The sequence below is a fragment of the Excalfactoria chinensis genome, chromosome 1 (assembly GCF_039878825.1).
Source record: "Excalfactoria chinensis isolate bCotChi1 chromosome 1, bCotChi1.hap2, whole genome shotgun sequence".
NCBI classification, from domain to species: Eukaryota; Metazoa; Chordata; class Aves; order Galliformes; family Phasianidae; genus Excalfactoria; species Excalfactoria chinensis.
Genome location: NC_092825.1, coordinates 168,774,517 through 168,798,926, shown reverse-complemented (window position 1 = coordinate 168,798,926; position 24,410 = coordinate 168,774,517). Strand labels below are relative to the sequence as shown.

Sequence of the window (24,410 nt, the reverse complement as noted above, 5' to 3'; positions counted from 1 at the left end):
ACAGCTCATCAAATTCAAGTATATGGTTGACTTTGGCAACAGAATATACAGCTGTGCCTTCATGTAGGACTTCAGAAAGATCTCATTTCACTTTGTTGTGTGAATAGGCATAAGATAGTAACTCTCCCTAGAGGAGACTTTCTTCAAATGGGGATCTTCAGCAGACAGATTGCCTGTCTGAGTTGATTATTTGAAGTTTTACAGTTCAGTTTAAGTTTTTTCCTGTGGATCTGTTCATTTTGAAATAAAAGATCCAATTGCTAGTATGTGTTTCTATGATTAGAATAAAACAATGCTGAGTGAAAGGTACAGTAACAGCCACTGTCTTCACTACAATGAATGAGGCACTACATAAATAGTACTGCTAATAGTCAGGAAAAAAAAAAAAAAAGCATGTTTTTTGGATCCTTTGGAAGGTCTTTTTCATTTCTTTCATAGAAACATTTCCTTTCTTGTAGGTAATCAGAATTTAGATACTATTTCATAAGGAATTCTTTGAATTATCGCACATCTTACATACATAGTACGCACATTTAAGTATTGCCAAACATTTACTGTACATTACAAAGTCATAGAATCATAGAACCATTAAGGATGAAAAAACCTCTAAGATCATCTAGTCCAACTATCAACTTATCACCACCACACCCACTAAACCACATCCCTCAGTGCCACATCCCCACGTTTCTTGAACACCTCCAGGGGCAGTGACTCCATCACCTTGCTGGACAGCCTGTTTCAACACCTCTCAACTCTTTCTGAGAAGTAATTTTTCTTAATATCCAACCTGAATCTCCCGTGGTGCAACTTAAAGCCATTACCTCTTGTCCTGTTACTGTTATGTGGGAGAAGAGACCACCCGGCCTCAACCTCTTTTCAGGCAGCTGTAGATAGTGATAAGGTCTCCCCTGCACCTCCTCTTCTCTAGACTGAACAATCCCAGTTTCTTCAGCCCCTCCCTATAACACCTGTGCTCCAGACCCTACACAGCTTTCTTGTCCTTATCTGGACATGCTCTGACACCTCAATGTCTTTCTTGTAGTGAGGGGCCCAAAACTGAACACGGTACTCAAGGTTCAGCCTCACCAGAGCTGAGTACAGAGGAACGATCCCCTCCCTGCTCCTTCTGGCTGCACTATTGCGTCAGCAATAATAAGCCAGGATGCCCTCGGCCTTCTTGATCACCTGGACACACTAGTGGCTCATATTCAGATGGCTTTCAACTAATACCCCTGGATCCTTACCTGCCATGCAGCTTTCTAGCCATTCAACTCCAAGACCATAGAGTTGCATGGGACTCTTGTGACTAAAGTGAAGGACTTTGCACTTGTTCTCACTGTACTTCATACAATCAGCCTCAGCCCATCAGTCCAGTCTGTCCAGATCCCCCTTCCTGCACACTTGGTGCTATCTGCAAACTTACTGAGTGTGCACTCAATCCCCTCATCGTGATCATCAATTAAACAAGACTGGTCCCAGTGCCAACCCCTGGGAAATACTACTCATCACCTTTCCCTCATCCACCAGATGGGTCATTTAGTCACAGGAGATGAGCTTGGTCAGGCACGACCTACTACTTCTGAACCCATGCTGGCTGGGCCTCATCCCTTGATTGTCCTGCACATATCTGACATATCTGCATGTTCTGTACTGCCTTTAATTGACTCTTTATTTTATTATTATTTTTTTAAGAATGAAAAAATAATTGTCATAGAGAACAACTGAGGTATTTCAAATTTGCACCTGCTCATCAGATTCTGTTACAGGAACTTTTGAGTCAGTGTGGCTGTTGATTGCCTAATAGATAAAAGAGCAGTGTAAAGGAAAAAGAGAAAATGTCAGAGTATGTAAATAAGATGAAATAACTGTGATGTGAGAAGGCATGCTGGATCTGTTTGGTGGGTCCCCATTGAATTAGCTACATTCTTTGGGCAGAGAAAAGCAGAATTAATTGGCAGAGATGTAGATTGTATCTGCAATGTAAGTTCTTGTCATTTTTTAGATGCACCACTTTAATTAATATCAGAAGTAAACCATTTTATGGACACCTAATTGAATCAGTTAAATCTCTTTTTGGATCTCTCTTTAGATTTTGCTTGAATGGTTATGTCAGAAGAAAGATGTTTTCTTGACTCTTGTTTATATTATAAGTTAGATGATGAAATTTTAGTGTGTAACTCTGACTCTTAATTTCATTGTTGTGAGTTAACTGGTGTTGGAGTTCATTATTAAGTGTAGAGTAACACAGAACAGATTATCCCTGTAGGAACCCTTTGAACTTATTTCGCTTAAGTTCAGTTCATGTCTTCAGTACAAAGTGTGCACCAAAGTATCTGTATCACTTATCTTTCTTTAAAAGAGTAACAACTTTTACCACCAGAGCTTTTGTTTTGTTTTGTTTTCTTTGATTTAGGGTTTTATTGGTGTTATTAAACATTTATCTAGACGTAATTCATTCAGTGAGATAAGCAATACTGATAAAATTAATGTTTTCCTGAAGTAACAGCTCAAGATTTTGACAGTAGGAGCAAAACCGTCATCACTTGAGAGCAAACCCAGCTTTCAGCCCATCCCATTTGCTTCGGTCAGCAGATTTCCATGTTGATACAACACCCAAATCTCTTTCTGTTGCAACAGTGAGGACTTTAGTGTGAATAGCACAGAAGATGAAATACTGACCTTGAAGGGTGCTAACTCTGTGTAACCATTTTGGTTTATCCTGGCTGTACAATACTACTTCTCAGCAGTGATGAGAGGTGTAACAGCTAGGCTGGACATCATGGGACAAAAAGAGAGTAGCTGGAAGTGTGGTTATTGTTGGCCTAAAGGTAAGCAATAACGTCCACTCATGCTAAGCAAATCTCTAAGTAAGTGGCATTCACTGTAGTGGAGATCCTGGTCTTTCATGTAGAGCTAGAATTGATCAGCTTTTACCCAACTTCCATCCAGAATAATCGATTCTGCTGGTTTATAGCAGGAAAGTAACCAGGTGATGGTCTATCCTACTTTGCATAGGCCCCTCTGGGATTCTGGGCTGTCTCAGGTACCTCTGTGCTGCATCGTGAATATGCGATACAGATGGATCCTGATGGGATTCTCTTAGCACTGGGAGTAGGATGGTGGTAGATCGTTCTCACTCAGCAGTGACCTACACTGAGTATGATGGCATTTAAGTGTTCACCTAACTTAAAAGGACCTTCATATTTCCTTTCCTTAAATTAATTACTTTGAGCATTCATAACCGCGCTCAAAACTTCTGCCATTGTCTCCTATGTGTAAAGTCTATACTCAGCTTCTCAAGAAGTCAGGTCCAGTGATTTCAGACAACAATGTAATGCCAACTCAGTGTATCCTATTTTTGTCAAATCCTCTGTGTAACTCATGAATATGGTATAGGATGATATATGGTAATAATGTAAGCATACGATTTATAGTCTTGTAAGCCAGTACTAAAATGTTTACACAACTTAAACAATATTACCAAACATAAAGATGAGTAGTGTCCAAAGGCTCAGCAGGAGAAGGCTACGTTGCCTCTTGGAGACACTCGGGAGTTGAATGCCTTTATCTTCCTGTTACATGACTACACAAAGGCTTGCTGTGACATTCAAATACACACAAAAAAAGTGATGTAAGTTGGTAGGGACATCAATGTGAAGATTTTTTCCTTATAGTTCTGGAATTTCCCATGCTGCAGCTTACATCTTGTTTTCAGGCCTTCTGCTGTGCAACTCTTAGAAAAGTCTGGCTTTCCTTCTCTGCGTTCTCCCTCTGGAGTTCAGTAAGGTAATAACCTTCTCTTTCGAAGGCTGAATTAACCCTGTCTCTCAGCTTCACTGTGTGCCACAACCCTTTTATCAGTCATCCTGTTGGTCCTTGGCTGGATCTGCTAACTTATATCAATGAATTTCTTGTACTGGGACTCCAGTACAAGATGGTACTTCAGCTGAAGTTTCACATCTGTCAACCTGAGGAGAAGAAACACCTCCCTTGACCGTCCAGCCATGTTTTGCTAATACATCTCTTGCTTATCATTAGTCACATAATGGGACTGGATTAAGGCATGTCCTACAAATGTCCCCATTGTCATCAAAAAGATCCACAAAACAATCCCTTTATCCTTATTCTGGCAGTAAATTACAAGATAAGTGCCATAGCCATCCACAGCACATTTTTTCTTACATTATCAACCACTTGTAACACAAACCTCATTGAAATGCTAAAAAATATATCCACAGACATACTCTATTGTTTAAACCTGGTGAACTAAAATGTATTCATACAACCTCTTGGACTTCATCACTGCCCTTTCAGAACACTTTTGAATACCTGAAGCTGCAAAGGAGCTGATAATATCCTAGGTTTATGTAACGCTTCTTTTCCTTATTGTCATTTCTTTGCGAGCTCCTCAAACATGCTCAAACAGGTGATGGATGTTTTCCCTATCAGCTCTCCTCCCTAACTAAATAATTTACTTTCTAATGTAATAAATGTCAGGCGTCAGCTTGGATGCTTGAATCTAACATTCCATCAGGCAACCTTTGATTATAGGGCTTTTTAATTATGAATCTACAAGGCAGATCTAGAACAATACTGTCATGAAACAAATATATTAGTTATCTCAAGGGAAATCTTAAAAAACAGTCTAAAAATGTGCTGAATTCATATTTCTGCTTTGGTCAACAGATCGTGATTTACTGGTTCTCATTTCAAGATGAAATTGATGTTGGGTATTTCCAAATGTGGGTGTTTAGACATATTAGGACAATATAAAGGGATGAATTCTCTGGAATATTCACTGTATGAAGCTACTGTTGGGTGCAGTAGGTATTTACTTTCTGCTGTACAAGAACTACTGGAGAATAACAGAAAATCCAGTGTATATATGCAGCTCAAAATACTGTGCAACATCTGCGTTACACTTTATTTGCATGAACAGGTTTTACTGAATACTTAGCAATTCCTGTAACACCAGGCCAGTAAATATCATCCTGTCATCAAACTAAAATAGATCTGACATCTTCCTGGCCCGGAGGGGCAATTGGTGTGATTGCTCATCATTACAGTTTAAACTGCATACGGTACCACCAATGAAAACAAGAGAGGCCATACCTTCATCTTTGGGAGATCAGTAGTTATAAATTGAACCAGAACTTTCTCAAATGACAAAGCACATTTAATGGAAGTTCTACCCTACTGTCTCTACTGCTTTTAATTTTGGCAAGATGAATGTATTCCTATTCGTCAGGGTATTGCTTGTCTCTAAGCTATAAAACGTCTTTAAGTTATTCTGTCAAAAACTTGGCTTGGCGGGGAGTTCTTGGTAGAGAATTTAGAGGATTTTTTCCCCCTGTCTTTGAGGGGGAAAAAAAAGAAAGGTCAAAATATTCACCTTTTTTTCAATATATTCATGACCATATAGGTTTTATCTGCTTCTTCTTCCAGTCTGAAACACTCATGTTTCAAGCCAGGCAAACTTTTCTACCCAGGCGTTTGCAAAGAACCCTAATGTATGTAACATGACTCCTTCCATTCCCTCCTGCTTTTAGAATATAAACAGATCATTTGGGGATTTTTGCTTTGAAATATGTGTGCAAGGGGAAACTTTCCTTGCTTCAGCTGTCTGGTATGCATAATTGCCTTTCCTGAGCACAACACTTCATAAATTACGATGAATAAAAAGTGCAGATAATGGATCATCTCAGATCATATAGTACAGTCAAAATGACTGTAAGAAAAGAAGGAAGGAGGAGCACCCAGTTTTGAGTGTCACCTTAGCAGTGGAGCTGTGTTTCTGAATTCTGATGCAGAGATTTTCTGTCAGATAAGCTGAGCATATATTTATAGGATGAAGTCCTAGAGCTGATTGCCATGCCAAATAAAAATACAACTACTGTTTATATATATGGTGCTAGAGCTAGAACAGTATCTCAATGGGTAGAACAAGATGTTTCAGGTCTTTTGTCATAACCAGAATAGTGCAATAAATAACTGAGGAACAGTTTCTTTAGAAACCTGAGATTCTTTCCACATTTAGCATGCAGAAAATCTTGTTTTTCTTCCTGTTCTAGAACAGATCTTTTTTCATGTGTTTTATGAGATAACTTGTAGTGTTGCAGTGTCATATGCAAGAATGAAACCCGTATGAAGCATACAGCACTAAACTCCAGACATCTCAGCGAATAGATAAGTCTACAATCATGTTTCCACTTGTTTTTGCACAAAGAGAACTAGGTATTCAAATAAGGCCTTATATGAGTGTAGCTGAGAAGGAAGAACACGGATGCCACAGAGTTAAAAGCCAAGGCATTCTGAAAACTTGTGTTTTTCTTACTGCAGTTTTGTCACTGTGCAAACACCAAATATCTTTGTGTTTTCCTCCTGGAAGAAAACTCACAAATGAGGTGAGAGGTATTGGACTTGGTGATGCAGGTGGCTTTCAGCACTTACCTTCCTTGGATGATTTCAGCCCAGTTGAACTCACATGTATTTGTTTTCTGCCTTTCACAGCTCTGCATTTCAAAAGTAATCTGAATTTAATTGAATTACCAACTTTATGTGCTTTTTTTACCAGAAATCTACAAGCTGACTTTGAGTCTGGAAGCCAGATGTTACTTGATGGTCAGTGAACTCCACAGTGGGAGTAGGAAAGTTTGCCATAGGTCTTTCCTATTCATTTTGAAATAGACAGTTTTCTTGGGTAAATATCAGCAGAGCCACTGGGAGCAGCATCCAGGACAAGGATCCTTCCTTCATCCCACCTGAAGGTACATTTTATCTCTGCAGTATGACCAGCTCCTTCAGGCCCTATGAATTTTCTATAATTAGCTTTGTGGCTACACAGTTTCAGTGGAAGACTCGATGAACTCACCTCCTGTCTGGACCTAAGGCACTTTGGAAATTCATTATTGAATCAAATCAAGAAGAACAAAGTTATCTTCCCCACTGCTTAATATGGACTCTAACCCCTCAACTGTGACATAGAAATTGCAGCACAGGTTTTTCTACCAAAACAGTGGTAGCTTATCTGCTGTTCACTGCATTCAGTGCTCTCCATATTAGATTAAGTAGATTTTATCTAAATTAAGAAAAATGAATAAGCTCCATTTGAAGACTTAGGCACAGGCCCTACAGCAAAGTAAAACCTAAGTAAGTAGTCTAAAACTTTACTAACAAATTTCAGTTGCATGAATACTCAAGTAGCTTAGAATAGCGTAGATTGTAACTGTACTAATATTCCACCTGTCCCTGAAGTTGCTAAATCCTTCTATGGGTCTGTACCTATATTCAGAGACGTGGTCAATAGCAAGGAATAGGACTTCAATATGATGTGTTGGCACTCAGAGCACCATGACTGTGATGGCTTTGATAGCTGCACAGTCTAAAGCAGAATTTAATTTTGGTGATTCAGAGCAACTGTGTGCAGTCAACTCTAGGGAACCTGGTTTGGTACGGAGGTGTTGAACTAGATGATCTCCAGAGGTCCCTTCCAACCCCTTTGATTCCATTATTCTGTGCTTACAAAAACACTACTCTGATCTTTCCCCCTCCTCTCAGTTTTCCACTGAAATTGATAAAGCTGTGTTCTCTATTCTGTGACACCGTATACCACAAAATGATCTCAAAGCAACACCAGATTTGATATCTGTAAATCTGAGATATTACTTTTCTATGTCCAGTTAGAAAATTGTTCTGTATACAAGAAATAATCTAAAACTGAGGTAAACTTTATGAAAAAATCATAATACTGCTTCAGAATGTTGCAAATGCTCCTTTAGATTAACTTGCCCTGACTCATGGGAGATCTCTTTTGGATGACCAGTTCCCCACAAAACTTTGGTATCTGGATCCCATCTGGATCACGAGCAGCACTCCACTCTTCTTCCATGATAATGCAGTACAGAAACCAAGTCCCCTGAGTGCTCCCCATTACAGGCTCGGTATCTGCCTTCTGGTGGTCATGGAGGCAAAACTGTGGGAACCAACGCTGCAGACCAGAGTCAGTGTGAAAAAGGATATGTAAATACAATAAGAATACGTAACTAAGACTGTCTGCTAGTGTGGAAGTGTCTTGGATTTCACAGCTTAAATCCTATTTAAATTCTTGCATTGTAAGTGGGTGATTTTTTTCCATCCGGTACAGTTATAGATCTTCCCTTAAAGGCTTTTTCCTGTGGCAACTGCATACTGAGTCTCTGTCATCGGGCTGAGGTACGAGTTCCATTCCATCCCGTATTTCAGGTTGGCTGGCTTGGCGTTCGGCATATTTCTGAAAGATGTAAACAACATTTAAGAATGCTGAAAGCACAAACCTATAATTCATGAGACAGAATTTCCCTCCTCCCTTCCACTGACAAGCTTGCCCTAATCCACAGTCCCTATGTCATTGTTTACAATCTGTTTACAAGGTGTCTTTTTAACACACCTACTAATAGGCTACATTGCCTCTGAAAACCTCTTTTAATGTTTCCCCATATCCTATGATTAATGCCAATTTGAATACTGTCATTATTTGTGCCTCCAGCCACTTCATGCAGATAACACTGAACAATGCCAAACGTTGTGTCAGCCTGTGACCACTGAAACTGAGCTCCAACTCTGTACAGCAAAGGAGGAAAAAGCAATTAGTATTTCCAATGAACAGAAACTTAAGTTTCACTGGAGATTGGCATCTTCTAGGGAACCAGTGACTCTACACTCATCCCTCACCACTCCACAAGCTGTATTTCCAGAATTTCCTTTCCATGGAAAGCTGTGTGCAGATTATGTCCTACCTCTATTACAAACCATGTACTAAGTGACGCTGAAAACAGATCTGACTGGGAGGATGGGGGCAAAAAATTAAATAAACCTCTCATTGTGCAAAACAACCATTATGTCGGGTTGCCTCATTAATGACAGGCTTTGGCAAAGTTCTTCACACTGATCTGCTGTGAATAATATAAACAATGTCTGCTCCTGATGTAACGACTGAATGCGTAGCATCAGTAGCGGTAGCAGTTGAGAAAGGTAATAAAGCAATCTACTGTACTAACCTGGAGCACTTTGTAGTAGTAGCAGTAAAGTCTGTGAGGCTGAAGTAATTCTCTTGCCATCGACTGTCCTTCTTTAGCAATTTTTTGTGCTTCTTCATCATTTTCCTAGAAAATTGAGAACAAACAGCAACACACCAGAACCATCAGTGAGTTACTTGAAGCCCTGCCAGCAAAGGTAATTTCATCACAGGGGCTATTCAAACCTGATTCTTTACATTTGCTGTTACACCACAAAGCGACACTGTTTAAATTTGGTTGGTTTTTTTTGCCTTTTTGTTTGAATCCTGGCTGGCTTTTATGGCTCCCATTGGTAGCTCAGGGCTATCGGTGACACCTTTCATGGCTAATTGTACAGTTTCGAAAACAAAGTCGACTATTGCTCCACTGTTTTGCTGAAGCCACAAACCTCTTCAAAAGCAGCTCCGACATCTCCCACATGTATTAGTTACACACAAGACAAACAGCTGTAGCCTCCTTTAAGCAGTGCAATAAGTTTTCCTTTCGGAAATGTCTGGCTTACATTTAAAAGCGATGTACGTAATGCCAATATATGCATTTCAATTTATGTACTTGTTCTCAAGTCTTTGAGGCGTGCATTTCAGAACTTACAGTATTCTCATCGGATTCTTTACAAAGTAATACAGTACTGTCAGAAAAGATTTTTTGCCATGTTTTTAACCTAAGAGTTAAGCTTAGAATACAAATGGTATTTTCATTCACACAGAATGCCAACCTTTCATTCTGAGCAGTGATTATATAGAGCAGAGACTCTCCTGTACATTCAAACAAACATGCAGTAACTGCTGTTCTAGTCAGAACCTGAAAAAAGGGATAGAACTAATTAAGTAGTAACTACAGTTCTGGGCGTTTCTTATTAATTACTCACATTAGTCAGTATACAAAGGCTCTGACTCACAAAAGCCCTTCTATACATACCTAAAATTAACTTGCAAGTATATCCCTGAATAGAGATGGTTACTTGTCTTATGGCCTTCACCACCTCTAATAACAACAAAATGTACTTTTATCCCAGGATCTCAGCAGAGAGCTTATGTAAAATATATATGTGGAAAAGAGTACTAAGATAAAAAAGAGGGATAAGATAAACCGTAACACATTCACTTATTGAATTTGTAATGAGAATTACCTTAGCCCATTTTATTTTCTCTAGCAAGTCCTCCAAGCTTCTCTTAACTGGAACATAATGTTTCCATGGTTTCAATACAGTATAAAAATGTTCATAGTATTGGGAATCTTGCTTCAGTACTAGGCTGTCACCCAGCAAGAGGTACGGAAACCTGTAAGCTGCTACAGTCCCATCAACATTCACCTGGTATTTGTACTGCAATATGAAGAGAGAGGGAAACAAAAAGTGAAACATTTTGCAACAGAACAGAAACACTGGCTACACAAAAGTTCCTCATCTAGGTAAGACACAGTTGTGTTTGCTAGTTCTCATCTTTAAATCTGCTTTAGTGTAATGCAGGTGTATTTTCATGGTGTTCTGGTAACATAATGGTAAAAAGATTTGTTTCCAGCCCAAGACTTACAGTCAGGAACCTTGGTGTCACATGGACTTCCTGATGTGTATTCTATTCAAGTGTCCTTTGGCAGAACAAGGGGTAGAGCAGTAAGTAAATTAATATTAACCTACACTTCAAAACAGACTATTTATTCTCATTATTTTAAGAGCAACCCCAAACACAATGCTTGGCCAGATGCTCTTGGCTGCTCCAGCACTTCTGATACGCTGATCTCTGGAACAGAATCTCTGCTGCCATGTGTTGTAATTACTTTTCACAGAACTGTCCCCTTTACCTTTTATACACAAATCGTGCCCACTGTTTTCATATTTACTCCATGTAAAAAAAAACCTGATGGTGAGCACTAAAATTTCTCAATTTATTTAAAAAATAATCTTGAAGAACTTTATCAAAGAAACTCCACGAAGAAAAGGTAGTGGCAATGACCTTGACTATGGGTGATATGGCTACCCTGCAAGGACCAGTGTTCCCAGTGCAGCACAATTGTTTAGTATACTGAATAGAATTAGCCAAAGTAGGCCTTGTTGTATTACCCAGTAAGAACCTGAGAGCAAAGTTAATCTGAGACTATAATTTGCTTACTACCTTGAAGAAGTCAAAGAAGCCCATCAGCGGAACCTTTCCCAACTCCTTTTCTTTTTCTCTGAAGAAGAAATACCCTGTTATTCCAGCGTCCAGTAGTTCTGGATTTTCCTTGGATAACTTGACAAGATAGAGACGTTCTTCCCGGCTGTCTCGACCTCTAAATAAAGCTTGTTCAATTTTGCTGTCCCAGAATGGGCCTATGAGCATCAAGTGATAAGTTGAAAATGAACAGTAATGAGATAGTTCTGGTTAGTGCTATGAATAGGAACTTGTTATACAAATTCTATACAGTAGGTTTCATAGAATTGTAGAATGGCCTGGGTTGAAAAAGACCCCAATGCTCATCTACTTTCAACTCCCTGCTATGTGCAGGGTCACCAACAACCAGATCAGGCTGTTCAGAGCCCCTTCCAGCTTGGTCTTGAATGCCTCCAGGGATGGGGCATCCACGGCCTCACTGGGCAACCTGTTCCAGTGCATCACCACCCTCTGGGTGAAAAACTTCCCCCTAATGCCCAACCTAAACCTTCCCTGTCTCAGTTTAAAACCATTCTCCCTTTTCTTATTCTTCCCTTTCTCCAACCTTGTAAACAACCATTCCCCCTCCTGTTTATATGCTCCCTTCAAGTATTGGAAAGCCACAATGTGGTTTCCCTGGAACCTTCTCTTCTCCAAGCTAAACAAGCTCCAGCCCCCTGATCATCTTGGTGGCCCTCCTATGGACTCATCCCAAGAGCTCGTCTTCTATATAACAAGTTAAAATTAGGTAAGTAAAATAATAATTGACTGACACAATAACAAAACTTTCTTTAGAGAAATCCACTTTTGTCACCCAGCAATCTAATTAGGTCTTTGTGAAGTCACTCGATGGTTTACAAAGGAAAAAAAAAAAATGTCCATACTGTGTCCTTGAGATATTTAGCAAAGCCTGGAAGACTTTCTATCTGCTTCCTTCTTTCTTTTAAAGACACTAAATATGCGTCCTTCGTTAATCTGCTGGGACTTCCCTTAAAGACACACCAGAGTCGAGTAGGACCATCATGCTGTCATAACTGGAAGAACGGCCCTACTAAATCAGTAAACACAGACTGCTTCCAACTGACAATGTAACTAACTAAATTGATTTGTTTAGAAACAAAGTAATAAAGAAAAGATCACGAACTATCCAAATGAAAAGAAACATCTCTCGTAAGTTTTACTATTGTTCATGTCAACTCCATCATCCCTAAGAAATCATGGATGTCTTGGGGAAAAAGACTCCTGTCAGTACAGCTGACTTTTCCTCTGAAGCTAGAGAAACAATTCAACATATTCCATGCTGAACTATTTTTTATACATTTTCTTTTAGTTGAAAGAGGTCGCAGCATAACACTAGTTTGCCACTTTCAGTAGCTATCTTCTGGATACTGCTAAGTTGAAATTCACCATTACCATGAACTGGACTTCTTACATTTTGGCTTTAAATCTGTATTAATCACCTGCTTTGTAGCAGTGTTGGAAGCGTACAGACTCTGTGAAAACTACATTGCTTCTATTAAGAGACCTCCCAAGACACATGAGTACTAAAGATTGCAACAAGCATTATTTAAATGCAGCTTGCTTCTTTGATGGAATTAAAGCTCTCTTTTTAAATCCAATCTCTAACTTACCCGTATTTCCTTGAATAGAAAGGAGATCATTTGTGACACCACGCAGGGTTTCAAGAGTCGAATGGGTTACGTCATACGTTGGAAGGACGATGTCTCTTGAATCCACAGAGCCACACCATGAGATGATGGGAATAGGCCCAGGCGTATCATTGGCTTTTCGGTACTCAACTGGCCAATCTCCAACATTAAGATAAAACTCCACATTGGGGAGATGAACCTAAACGTATACCCCAGAAAGTATAAGAACACAGGTACAATCACACTGCTATTTGCCACTCTTGAGTAGAACCCCCAGCTCTAGTGTGATGAAGAATCAATACACAAAGATTTTACAGATTTAGATGATCTTAAGATTCTAATTTCAGATTTCTGCCCAGCACGTAAGTATGAATGGGACACTTTCAGAGGTCAGGAAGCCTACAGGGTTGGGTCTTAGCACCTACAGATTTTCTATCAATTTAATTAACATCAAACTCTGACCCCACACATTAGTTCTAGTACGATTCCTACAGAGATCCTGTCAGCTTGACGAAAAAAATTAGTCTCACTACACCACCGATAAATCTGAAGTTATAACAATAAATACAGTGCTGTTACATCACGGTATGATTTATAGTTTCGCATAAGTGATCAAAACTGATACCTTTCTTGCCAGTGACAGTAACATTTCATCAGAGAACATTTTGAAGTCTGTGTATTTCCCTAAGGAACGGCGGTAGATGTGATTATTGAGAATAGTGTAATGAACAATAGCACCTCTTGTTTGACTGAACTTCGATGGGATTTCTTTAAACATTCGCTGAAGGTCAATGGTGGGAAAGGAAATGAAGTCCTTTGTAATCTGAGGCTCTTGGGATGGGCAAGAGAAAACATTCTGCCAAATCTCAGGGTCTTCTTCGGGGCAGTCGCAATATTCATGATAAACAGGTCCTGCAGAAAACAAGTACTGAGTCTGTATCTGTGATTCTAAATCAATCACAATTCCCCAAACACGTGGGCACAGGAATCTAGAAATTGGAGTGGCTGACACTTTTTAGAAATGAGAAAAATGCAACATCCGTTTCAGAAGTGAAAACAGCAGATTTTTTTGTTACTTGTTGAGGGCATAAATCATCAGCCATATGAAGCTCCATTCCTGTGCTGCCTGCCAGCCAGAGAGAATAGTTAGAATTGATCTATTTGTCTATATCTACTAAAGCACGGGTTTTAGTTTCAATTTTCATCTAAATCCGAACTCTGATACAGCAGTCTTCATCTCACCACAAGGTACTTTCATTAATGCACCATCAGCCATCCTTCCCACCTTTCTGAAGTAGGACTGCTTACACAGGACCCTCATGGAGCACGAAATAAAAGCCCTTATTTCATAGACTTCTACTCAAAACATGTTCTGTCCTGTATCATAGTATGATAGCTGCTGGTAAATATCCATCAGCATAAGGAAGACAAACCGTTACCTTAAGGATTCAAGACTGTTTGATTTCAGCTTGAAAGTGCTTCTAAGTCTGTACATAAGACATTTTACAATAATAAAACACAGCCAAGTTCTGGCTAGAAGAACAAGCGTTAAAAAGAAACAAGGCTCTGCAGGAAATTAACTTCACTATTATCCTTTGCTGAACAGCTGTCCGTTTCAGATACAGAGTGGTAAGTTAAAGAAGCAGATCTGGAATGAGAGAAATTTGCTTTATCTTCCCTGCTTTTAAATACTTTTTATGTAATTGTACAGACCTGCATTGAATTAAACTGGGCTATGAGAAAAAAAAGTTAAATATTAGCCACGTTAGAGGAATATTATCTTTGTTTTTATGAAGGATCACAGCATTTAGAAATCACAGAGAGACATGTACGTTACATTACATAAAAAAAACCCTTACCTTTCAAAATGTAGGGAGATTGAGCTACATGTTTATCACCATAAAGTATCTCAATCTTTAGCCCTTTCCTGACACTCCCGTACATCCGATACCGCATAAGAAACGTGCCGTCATTTCTATCCAGAGGGTGAGGAGTGTAAATTCTGGCGATTTCTTTTGGAGAAAGTGCTTTAATTACCACCTTGAATTGTGTTCTTCCTGAAAATGGGAAAATAAAAACAGATAGAAGCACTTTAAGCTACTACATTCCCACATATGAAATAAAGGTGAGAGCAAATCCATACATTTAATTAAACCTTGCACTGGAAATTTTTTGATTATACCAAGTTGGTAAAGTTCACCTCCAGTGACAGAATGCCACTGTAGCCATTTCTCTTGATCATGACATGGCTAACAAATGGAAAACCTGTAGAAAAAGTTAAAAGTGATTACAACACAGAAAGGCTAACAGGATAGTATGGTTAGGTTGGGGTTGGACTTGATGATCTTGAAGGCCTTTTCCAACCTGAGCAATTCAATGATTCTATTTTGAAGCTTGTAGTTTTTACAATTTTGAAGATTAGGTTTAATCTTATGTTTTCCAGTTAGTGCTCTAAGGAACAATCATCTTCTCTAGAATAAGAGAAAGAGAAAGGCAAGCTAAAAGCAAACAGGAGAAAGGAATACTTGCCAGCTTGTGGAAAGGTAGCTGCAGCATGCAGGAGTCAGATACAAATCGCTCACCTTTGGGCTGTAGCTGACTGTCTTGCATATTTAAAGTCCCAGCGACTGAAAAGCAGGGATAAGAGAGAGCAGAGATATTGCTTGGCCATCTGATCTGCGCTTAAAGATCACCAGCATTTCATCATTAATGCACCCTCACTTTTTAACTGGGCATGGAATGTTTTGAGGACAACAGGAGCACACATAAAGGTAAATCTTGCTACACATGGTCACTGTCAGTTGTGTCCTTCAAAAAAGAGGAGAACAGTTTATTTTCAACATTGGATGGTCTAAGCATTGGATGTGATGACTATTGCCACAAACGAGCAAACAGAAAGAAAATAAACTGGAAAATTCCAAGTAAAATCACGGTGTTACTAAAATCTGAATATGTCCCAACAACATCCAAAGACTGAGATGTTACATTTATTTCTGTACATTCCTTATCTGAATGCAATTTACATCCACATGTAGGATGTAAGTACATCTTACATGCAGGATGTAAGTACAGCAGTCACTTAATGATCAATCATATCCTTCTTACAACATAAGGTCTTGAAACTGAATGAAATCAATTCACGTGCAAGAGTCTCCGCATTAAATGAGACTGAATCTCTGTGATTTCAGCTGTGTGTCTCCTGCCAACAGATGTCATGGTTCCCCACTGCAGTTACCCTGAGTAACCCAGATTCTTCCAGATACAGCTGTCGGAGTGGATCCCTCTATAAATTACCATGTGGTCAGTGTTTCCCAGCAGAAGAATCTCTTGAGACTGAACACATTCCTCCGCTTCGCATTCAAATGGAAGAATATAAGATAGAAATTATTTGTAATCATCCCTCAGTTTTCTTACTGTTCAAAGTCCATGTCAGCTAAACATACCACAAACCAAGTCAGGATATCTTCATCCAACAACACACTGAACAAATAAAATCATTATGAAGTAAGCACTCAATCTTCCTTGGAATATCAGTGTGGTGAGCAGCACAACCAGAGCAGGAATGCCGAATCTTGTGTCTTCGGTAGCTAGCAGCTCCATCACAAAATAAGCCCTCATTTATCTGCCCAGAATGGCTTCCAAAAGTGCATTTGTCTCTTCTGAGAAACACACACAGCAGGGTTGCTCCAGATACTCTGTCCACCCTTTTCAGAGGAAGGACCAGAGGCCAACTCCCTGCTTGCTTAAGTGGCAAGCTGAAGATAAACTAGCAGTGAAGTTACACGGCATGAAATTTCCTTGGGCAAGTAGCTCAAGGAGCTCTAACAGACTTAAACTCCAGAACAATTCCTATGGATGTTATACTGGTTTAGATCTATACGTCTGTCACAGCCTTGGATCCCTACAGCTTGTAGCTATGTGAGCAGAACTCATACAGACTGACTCACTGCTTGGGAGCACCACAGTCTGATTCAGTGCATCTGCAAACTGCCTCATTATCAGAGAACAAGAAGCAAAATACAGTTTCCTTGCAAGTATTTTTGATATCTCGCCTCTAGTTACATTCCAGCAAGACAGAACTGCACTGATAAATATAAGAATGCCGGTATGATCATGGACCAAAAATGAACCTTTAAACCAAAGGTTTGCTCTGTTTCTAGTGTCTTACTGCCTCAAGCAGGGAATGCACAGTGCAAGGTAGTAAGAAGAACGAGGTTACAAAGAAATATGTTTGAACTTGATGTCTTTCCCCTCCTAGAAACTTCTGACAACAGGGCTTTAAAAATCACAACCTGTACACGTAATTTTAATAGCTTTTAGTAGATGTTTTCCTTGACTGCTTCAACTACATTTCAACATGCTGGTATTTGTTCCAACAAAAGAATCCCAGGGCAGTTGCTTTTCAGTAGTCAGGTTCTTCCTAGATGTATCCTTCAGTTCGTTTTCGCTCTGTGCAAAATTAAGTTGTGTAATGCAACACTTGATAATAGAAACACAGAAATGTAACCTAACGCTGCCAGAGGTCTTCATATGAGAGTCCCTCCCATTCTGAGTCTGGTCAGATCCCGTGAGTAACACGCTCTGCCTACACACCACTACCACTCGCAACCACCTCTTCCAACTTCCTTAAAGGCAGATGCCCCCAGCTGTGCATCCTCTCGCTGTGACTATCAGCAAGCACTATTTGGATGAAGCACCCTTGAAACCCAGAGCGTGTCATGAAGTAGGATCACAGAAAAAAAATGGTTTTCTGTTGGTTTTATGTCTTTGCCTCTTTTCTGTCCTTTCTATAAAGTATTATAACCAACTATTAGAGAGTTCCTTCCAGAGAAAACAAAGTTTGCAGTTATCATAAAAATGAGTCAATACTGAGAAATCACGAATGAAATACTACTTGGCTCATCTCCTCATCCCCATGAACAGGAAATGTCTATGACTGTCTTTGTTCCATGCTGGTTATATACCGAATGGTCAAGAGACCTGAGCAAGTACAGAGCTGCCCCAAAGCAGACACTATTTTCAGCTGCTGGTGGTTTAGATGCAGCAAGCATTTGATAAGGGAACAGAGACCTGATAACAAAGCTCACCGGGAAAGGAAAAAGCCAGTCTCACCCAAAAGAAGGGAGAGGGGTAAGAGATTGAGTATTTAATAGAAATTATGCACTGGAAGCAATAAGATTTTGGTTTCTGATTTACAGTGTTCAATACATGATGGGGCTGATGCCTCTAAGTACTGCACTGCATTACTGAACTATAAAAGCAGAGGTACATCTGAGATGTATTTTGCTCATATGGAAAATAAATGCCTCAACAAATACAGTTAATTATCATCCTTACTGACATTTTAGGAATAGAACCTGAACGTTAGAATTCATTAGAGAACTGACAGTTGTAACCCCACAAGTAAACTGTGCTCATGCGCTGGAGTGTGGCCAATGGCACCACCAGTGTTAATGGATCCCTGGCGCTCTCCTCAGTGCTCCTTGGCAGTGCTGTGGGGCTGGCACTGCTGCTCCCCGCAGCCATCCCGCATGCACCGGGACTGGTGGCTGCAGACCCACCACCCTGTGCCAGATGGCACCCAGCCTGACAGCCTTCCCAGGGGCTCCATTAGCACAAACACAGGCTACGGAGGGTACGGTGAGGTTCTCATGGCCGCTTCTCTCGCAGCACTCATTCTTGTAGGGAGAGCGAGTGGAGCTGCACACTTTTTAACCTTCAGGAACTGCTGCTCTAGTCCTGCACGGCTGAGATCAGCCCTGATCTGGCAGTCAGAGTGCGGTCCTGGGGCACTGCTACAGAGCCACGCTGCAGCCCAGCACCCTGCTGCTACAGGGGCCAGAGCCAGGGGCCTGGGCTGCTGCTAGACCAATGGCACAGCCCCGCGCTGTGTGTTATCCACCATGTGAGAAATCTTCAGGTAAATGCTGGCTGTTTTCAATTACTTGGCCTATTCCTTGACCTTCCAAGCAGCAGCAGCCTTCTGACACCGTAACCAAGAGCAGGAACTAGGCTCCCACATGGCTACAAGAGGCCACGCATGGCAATTAGCTCTGCCCTGTACAGATTAGCACCTTGACCCTCTGCTTGCTCATCATCTCAGGTATCTTTACTACAAAACCCCAGATGAAAAAGTCCTTTTTCCCCTAACTGACAGCCCTCGGGAGAAGGTTAACCTGAAGCAGAAAGCATTTGGCCAGCAAAACTCCCACCCGGCTCAGCGCCGGGCTGAACGACTGGGAGATGGGAAGCGCTCCTTGCTAACGGAGCAGCGCTGGAACAGCGGAGCGCTGCGCTTGCTGGAGCAGAAAGCCGAAGCGAGCTTAGCGTGGGCAGGGGCGAGGAGAATGCTTTAGCACTTTGCATGGGGCGCTGCGATTCCCGTGCTCGGCTCCGGGACTGCCGCGAGCCGCGGGAGGAGCAGCGCCGCGGGTCCCGGCCGGGCGGCTCCGAACGCTTCCTCGCGGCCGAGCGGATCCGCCGCCCCGGGCAGGGCGCGCATCCCGCGGCGCAGCCCCGCGCACATGCACGGTACCTGGGGGAGAGCGGGAGAAGTTGCGTCCGGTCTCGCTGACCGCCTGGATGTAGAAGTAGCGCACGGGCAGGGCGAGCCCGGCTTCCAGCCCGGGGCCCCACACCAGGCTCCGCTCGGGACTGACGGCGGCCGAGCCCAGCAGCGGCAGAGCGGCGCCCAGCAGCAGCAGCAGCGCGCAGCCCCGGCTGCCCATGGCCGCGCCGCGCTGGAGCGGGGCCGGGGCCTCCTCCGGGCCTGCGCGGCCGGGCGGGCCCCGCACCCGCTCCCCGCGGGCGACCGCCGCCCGCTCCCCCCGTCCGCTCCCCGCCCTGCGGGGCGGCCCGAGGGCGCCGGGGCCGGGCGAGGCCCGCGGCTGAATGGCAGCGCGGCCCCTCCCTGAAGAAGCAGCAGCTGTCTGCTGTGCTCCATCACCGCCGTTCCTGTAAGGCAGCCGCAGGGCACACCGGAGCGTGACCCGGGCTTCTGCCCTTCCGCGTGCTGCGGTTGTGTCCCGTCAGCGCTGGAAGGGGAAGTGGCATCGCTGTCTAGAATATTAGAAGTTTCGCAAAACAAAGCAGTTCTGTAAGTTTAACACAGTGGAAACGGGAAACACTCCCGATGGTTTTGCCTCCTAAAGTTGCATTTTTTTTTTTTTACCAGAAGCATCTTTGCTTCCCTGGAAGCATTCAAGGCCAGGCTGGATGGGGCTGGGAGCAACTGGGTCTGTAGGGAGGTGTTCCTGCCTATAATAAGGGGTTGGAATGATCTTAAAGGTCCCTTCCAACCCAAACCATTCTGTGAGAAAGTGAAGGTACCAGTGGATGTGGGGCTCATAAGACTATAAGGAAGGTAAGTGAAGAATCACAGAATCACAGAATCACAGAATGACCCGGGTTGGAAGGGACCTCAAGGATCATGTAGTTCCAACCCCCCTGCCTAGCAGGGCCACCAAACATACGTCTTTACTAGATCAGGTTGCCCAGAGCCCCGTCCAACCTGGTCTTGAACACCTCCAAGGACGGGGCATCCACAACCTCCCTGGGCAGCCTGTTCCAGGACCTAACCACTCTCCTAGTAAAGAACTTCCCCCTAACATCCAACCTAAATCTTCCCTCTTTTAACTTAAAACCATTTCCCCTAGTCCTGCTATTATCAGCCCTTTCGAAGAGTTTGCTCCCCTCCTGGGAGTAAGTTCCCTTCAGGTATTGAAAGGCTGCAATGAGGTCACCCCGCAACCTTCTCTTCTCCAGGCTGAAAAGTGAAGCTTCTGTACCAGCCTGGATTTTTCAGATGCAAAGCAGTGAGAGCACGAATGAGCGCTGCTTGTTTTTGAATATAATGAACCTCAAGTCTCCATGCATACAGACCATGACAAACAGGTTCTTTGAAAGTGGAGTTATTGAGTCTGGTTTCCTCCTTGCTTTTGTCTCTGGTCTCCCAAGCTCCATCACCCCAGGTAACCGCAGACCTCCAGCAGCACAACAAATATGACGATCCCAGTGGGCAGGAGAAAACACGCATAGTGTTTTCTTGGAGTTATTTGCTTATTGGCCAACCAGTCCCTCCCTGCTTGCTGCTTTCCTTTCCCTCTCCACCACATTTCTGGGCAGAGGTGGTGGCTGGAAGCAGTGTGTACTGACCGAGGGCTAACCATTATGGCCTGACCCAACCACCTCTGCAATGGAATGGCTGGGGCTGAGGGTGAGGAAATGACAGCACATGTCATTTACCTTGAATTTCATAGAATCATTAAGGTTGGAAAGACCATTAAGATCATCTGTCCAACCATCAACCCATCCCCTCTGTGCCCACTAACCACATCCCTCAGTGCCTCATCTCCATGTTTCTTGAACACCTCGACTCCCCCACCTCCCTGGGCAGCCTGTGTCAGTGCCTCACCACTCTTTCTGAGAAGAAATTTTTCCTCATATCCATCCTGAACCTTCCGTGGGGCAACCTGAGGCCCTCAGCTTAGCAGACTTCACTGGCTAACAAAATTGTTTTGTATCCAAGATAGGATGTTATGGTCTGGATGGTTAAAAATTTGTCTGGATGCTTGTTTGGGCTATGAGGCTGCGGCTGATGGGTCATCTCTACCTGGGGGCTGATAACGAGTCGTCCCACATGGACCTGGCTGGGGATAGGATGGTGGCATGCTTTGTCAGTGAGTCTGCAGGTGACACCAAACCTTGGGACCAGCTGGCATGTTCAGGGACAGGGCTGCTGTTCCAAGGAACCTAGGCAGGCTGGAGATACCAGCTGGCCTGGACCATCTCCCCTACGAGGAGAGACTTAGAGAACTGGGTCTGTTTAGCCTTGAGAAAAGAAGGCTGAGAGGGGACTTGATCCAGGTTTATAAATACCTGAGGTGTGGGAGCTATAGTGGCGAGGCTGGTCTCTTTTCAGTAGTGCGTGGGGACAGGACTAGGGGAAATGGGCTGAAACTCCAGCATAGGAAGTTCCGCACGAATGTGCGCAAGAACTTCTTTACAGTGAGGGTGACGGAGCACTGGAACAGGCTGCCCAGGGGGGTGGTGGAGTCTCCTTCTCTGGAGATATTCAAGACCCGCCTGGACGCCTACCTGTGTGACGTGGTGTAGGGAGCCTGCTTTGGCAGGGGGGTTGGACTCGATGATCTCTAGAGGTCCCTTCCAACCCCTATAATTCTGTGATTCTGTGATTCTGTGATTCTGTGACATCCAACAAAGTCCAGCACCTGAGTGTCAGGGAATGGCAAGAGCAGGCTGATCCCTGGGGATGACAGCAACGGCATGGCATCCCTCCCTGGTGCTCATCCCCAGCATCAGGCCTGGTAACTAGGGCAGGCTTCTCATAGGGACATCAATCTGTAGGTCAAGATCAGGCCTGGTGAGGTGAACTGGAGTCAGACCCAGCCTTGTGACACTGCAGGGCCACATCTGCCTGCAGGTGGGACCTGACTTGGCTAGGCACATGGCCAGGCAGAGCAAGGCAGTGGAAATCAACATCCTATGGTGTCCCTGTGTTAGGGATTAATAATCCTAGGTGGGCTCAAATGGGGTCCTGGTCTGTGGGCAGGAAATGTCCAGAGAAAGGGTCAGGGCCTCCTGGTGCCTTGACTGTGATGGAGGCACACTTGTGCTGGTACAGACTGGGAGTGACTGACTGGAAACAGCTCTGAGGGAAAGGCCCTGGGACCCCAGTAGGCAGTGAGTGGGACATGGGCCAGCAGCCAGTCCTCACAGCAGTAACAGCCAAGAGCAGTGTGATGAGAGGCTGAGGGAAGTGGTCATCCCCTCAACTCTGCACTTGCTGCGGTGCATCTGGATGCTGCAGCTACTTTTGGGCTCCCCAGTGAAAGACATCAATTAAGTGGATCAAATTCAAGTGAGACCACTGAGCTGGAGGGGCTGGAGCTCCAACTCTGTGAGGAGAGGCCGGAGGATGTGGGTAGTTCACCCTGGAGCAGAGACAACCTTTCTCTGAAAGAAGGGCACTTTCATAGGCTCTTCATAGTGGTGTGGGACAGGAGGATGGGAGACAACAAGCATAAACTGAAGATAAACCCAGATATAAGAAGTGTTTTCCTCACAAGCACACTCTGGCCCAAGCTGCCCAGAAAGGCAGTGCAGTCTCCATCCACAGAGGTTTCAGGCTCCAGATGGACGTTGCCCTGAGCAGCCTGGTCTGACCGCAAAGCTGACTGACTGTGAGCAGGAGACTGAGCCAGAGACCTGAGCTCCCTCCCAGTCTGAGCGTGGCTGTGATGAAACCAGGGGCTCTCTGCCCCTTCCTTCCAGCATCACGGATTTGTTGGTAAGTTCACAGGTCTTCTGGCAATATGAGTGATGTAAAGGGTGTAGCAAGATAAAGACATAAACACAACCGTAGCACAGAAGCTGTGATTCTTTACGAAACCAGGCTGAGGGATGGTGTCACGGAGCTTGGGTACCACACGGGCTGGCTGTAGTAATTAAGGTCAATAGTCAGCAGTGAGTCTCACACGCCATCACGCTGCACGTGGCAGGAAGTCTCCAGCAAGGTCTAATTCTGTCTGAAGTGTTTTTCGCATGGATCTCATTGCCTTGTAAAACTACTCATCAAACACCACATGGAGTATCATCTCCTCAAGGTAAGCTACAGGCATACAGTTCTATAAGGCATTAACATGTCTTCTGTAACAATACTACTGCTGTTGGAAAAGGGTATACCAGAGACTCATCAAATGGCAGGAGGCTAAAGGCAGTTGGTAACTGAAATGCTCACGAGCTGCTGAGAGCTGCAAACCAGCACCACGGCAGGCAAAGATGTGCATCTCAGCAGCATCACGTCCCGGTGCGTGTGATGCTGGGCCCACTGCCTTCCAGATACCTTGTCTACAGTGGTGTGATGGACCAATGGTTTACCCTTGTAAACCTCTGCAACCGCAACTAGCAACACTCTGCCAACAATAATAAAATTATAGGATGGCTTAGGTTGGAAGGAATCTTTAAGATCATTCAGCTCCAACTTCCCACCATGGGCAAGGCTGCCACCAATCAGATCAGGCTGCCCAGGGCCCTGTCCAGCCTGGCCTTGAGGGCCTCCAGGGATGAGGCATCCACAGCCTCTCAGGGCAGCCTATGCCAATGCCTCACTTCCTTCTGAGTAAAGAATATTTGCCTAATATCTTACCTAAATTTCCCTTCTTAAGCTTACAGTCATCTCCCCTTGTCCTGTCAGTATTTAACTGCATAAAAAGTCTCTCCCCCTCCTGCTTATACACACCCTTTAAGCATTGGAAGGTAGAAATGAGGTCTCCCTGGAGCCTTCTCCAGGCTAAACAAGCTCAAATCCCTCAACCTTTCTTCACAGGACAGGTGCTCCTCTCATCATCTTTGTAGCCCTCCTCTGGACCTGCTCCAACAGCTCCACATCTTTTCAGTGCCGGGGGGCCCCAGGCCTGGACACAGAATGGATAAATAGTCCATAGTGTTCCCAGTGACAGAATAAGCACAATACTGATATATTCATTCATTTAAATAAAGTTTATTGCAAACAAGTTTTTTGAGATATGAAAATCCTATAAATTATGTGCATGTATAGA

At 43.3% G+C, this 24,410-nt stretch overlaps 1 protein-coding gene across 2 annotated transcripts; it reads right to left on the bottom strand.

Annotated features, from left to right (window-relative positions):
- Positions 1-2,436: 2,436 nt before the first annotated feature.
- POGLUT3 (protein O-glucosyltransferase 3) lies at positions 2,437-19,659 on the bottom strand. Of its 2 annotated transcripts, none has more exons than XM_072326618.1 (8): positions 19,367-19,659; positions 14,691-14,888; positions 13,457-13,743; positions 12,814-13,030; positions 11,165-11,361; positions 10,183-10,377; positions 9,036-9,140; positions 2,437-8,269 (listed from the first exon to the last, which is right to left on the bottom strand). In XM_072326618.1, exons 1-8 carry the CDS (start codon positions 19,557-19,559, stop codon positions 8,144-8,146), a joined length of 1,518 nt encoding a protein of 505 aa, XP_072182719.1. In that variant the 5' UTR covers positions 19,560-19,659; the 3' UTR covers positions 2,437-8,143. The 2 variants fall into 2 exon arrangements, with proteins under 2 accessions (XP_072182719.1, XP_072182721.1); XM_072326620.1 differs by lacking the exon at positions 19,367-19,659 and adding an exon at positions 15,414-16,254.
- Between the last annotated feature and the right edge of the window lie 4,751 nt (positions 19,660-24,410).

Coding starts and splice junctions, on each gene's coding strand:
- POGLUT3 (XM_072326618.1), bottom strand. CDS start 19,559: ATGGGCAGCCGGGGCTGCGCGCTGCTGCTGCTGCTGGGCGCCGCTCTG. Junction 10,378..11,164: donor GCTTCTTTGACTTCTTCAAG/GTAGTAAGCAAA, acceptor TTCATATTGCAG/TACAAATACCAGGTGAATGT. Junction 9,141..10,182: donor AGAAAATAAAATGGGCTAAG/GTAATTCTCATT, acceptor TCAATTTTCTAG/GAAAATGATGAAGAAGCACA.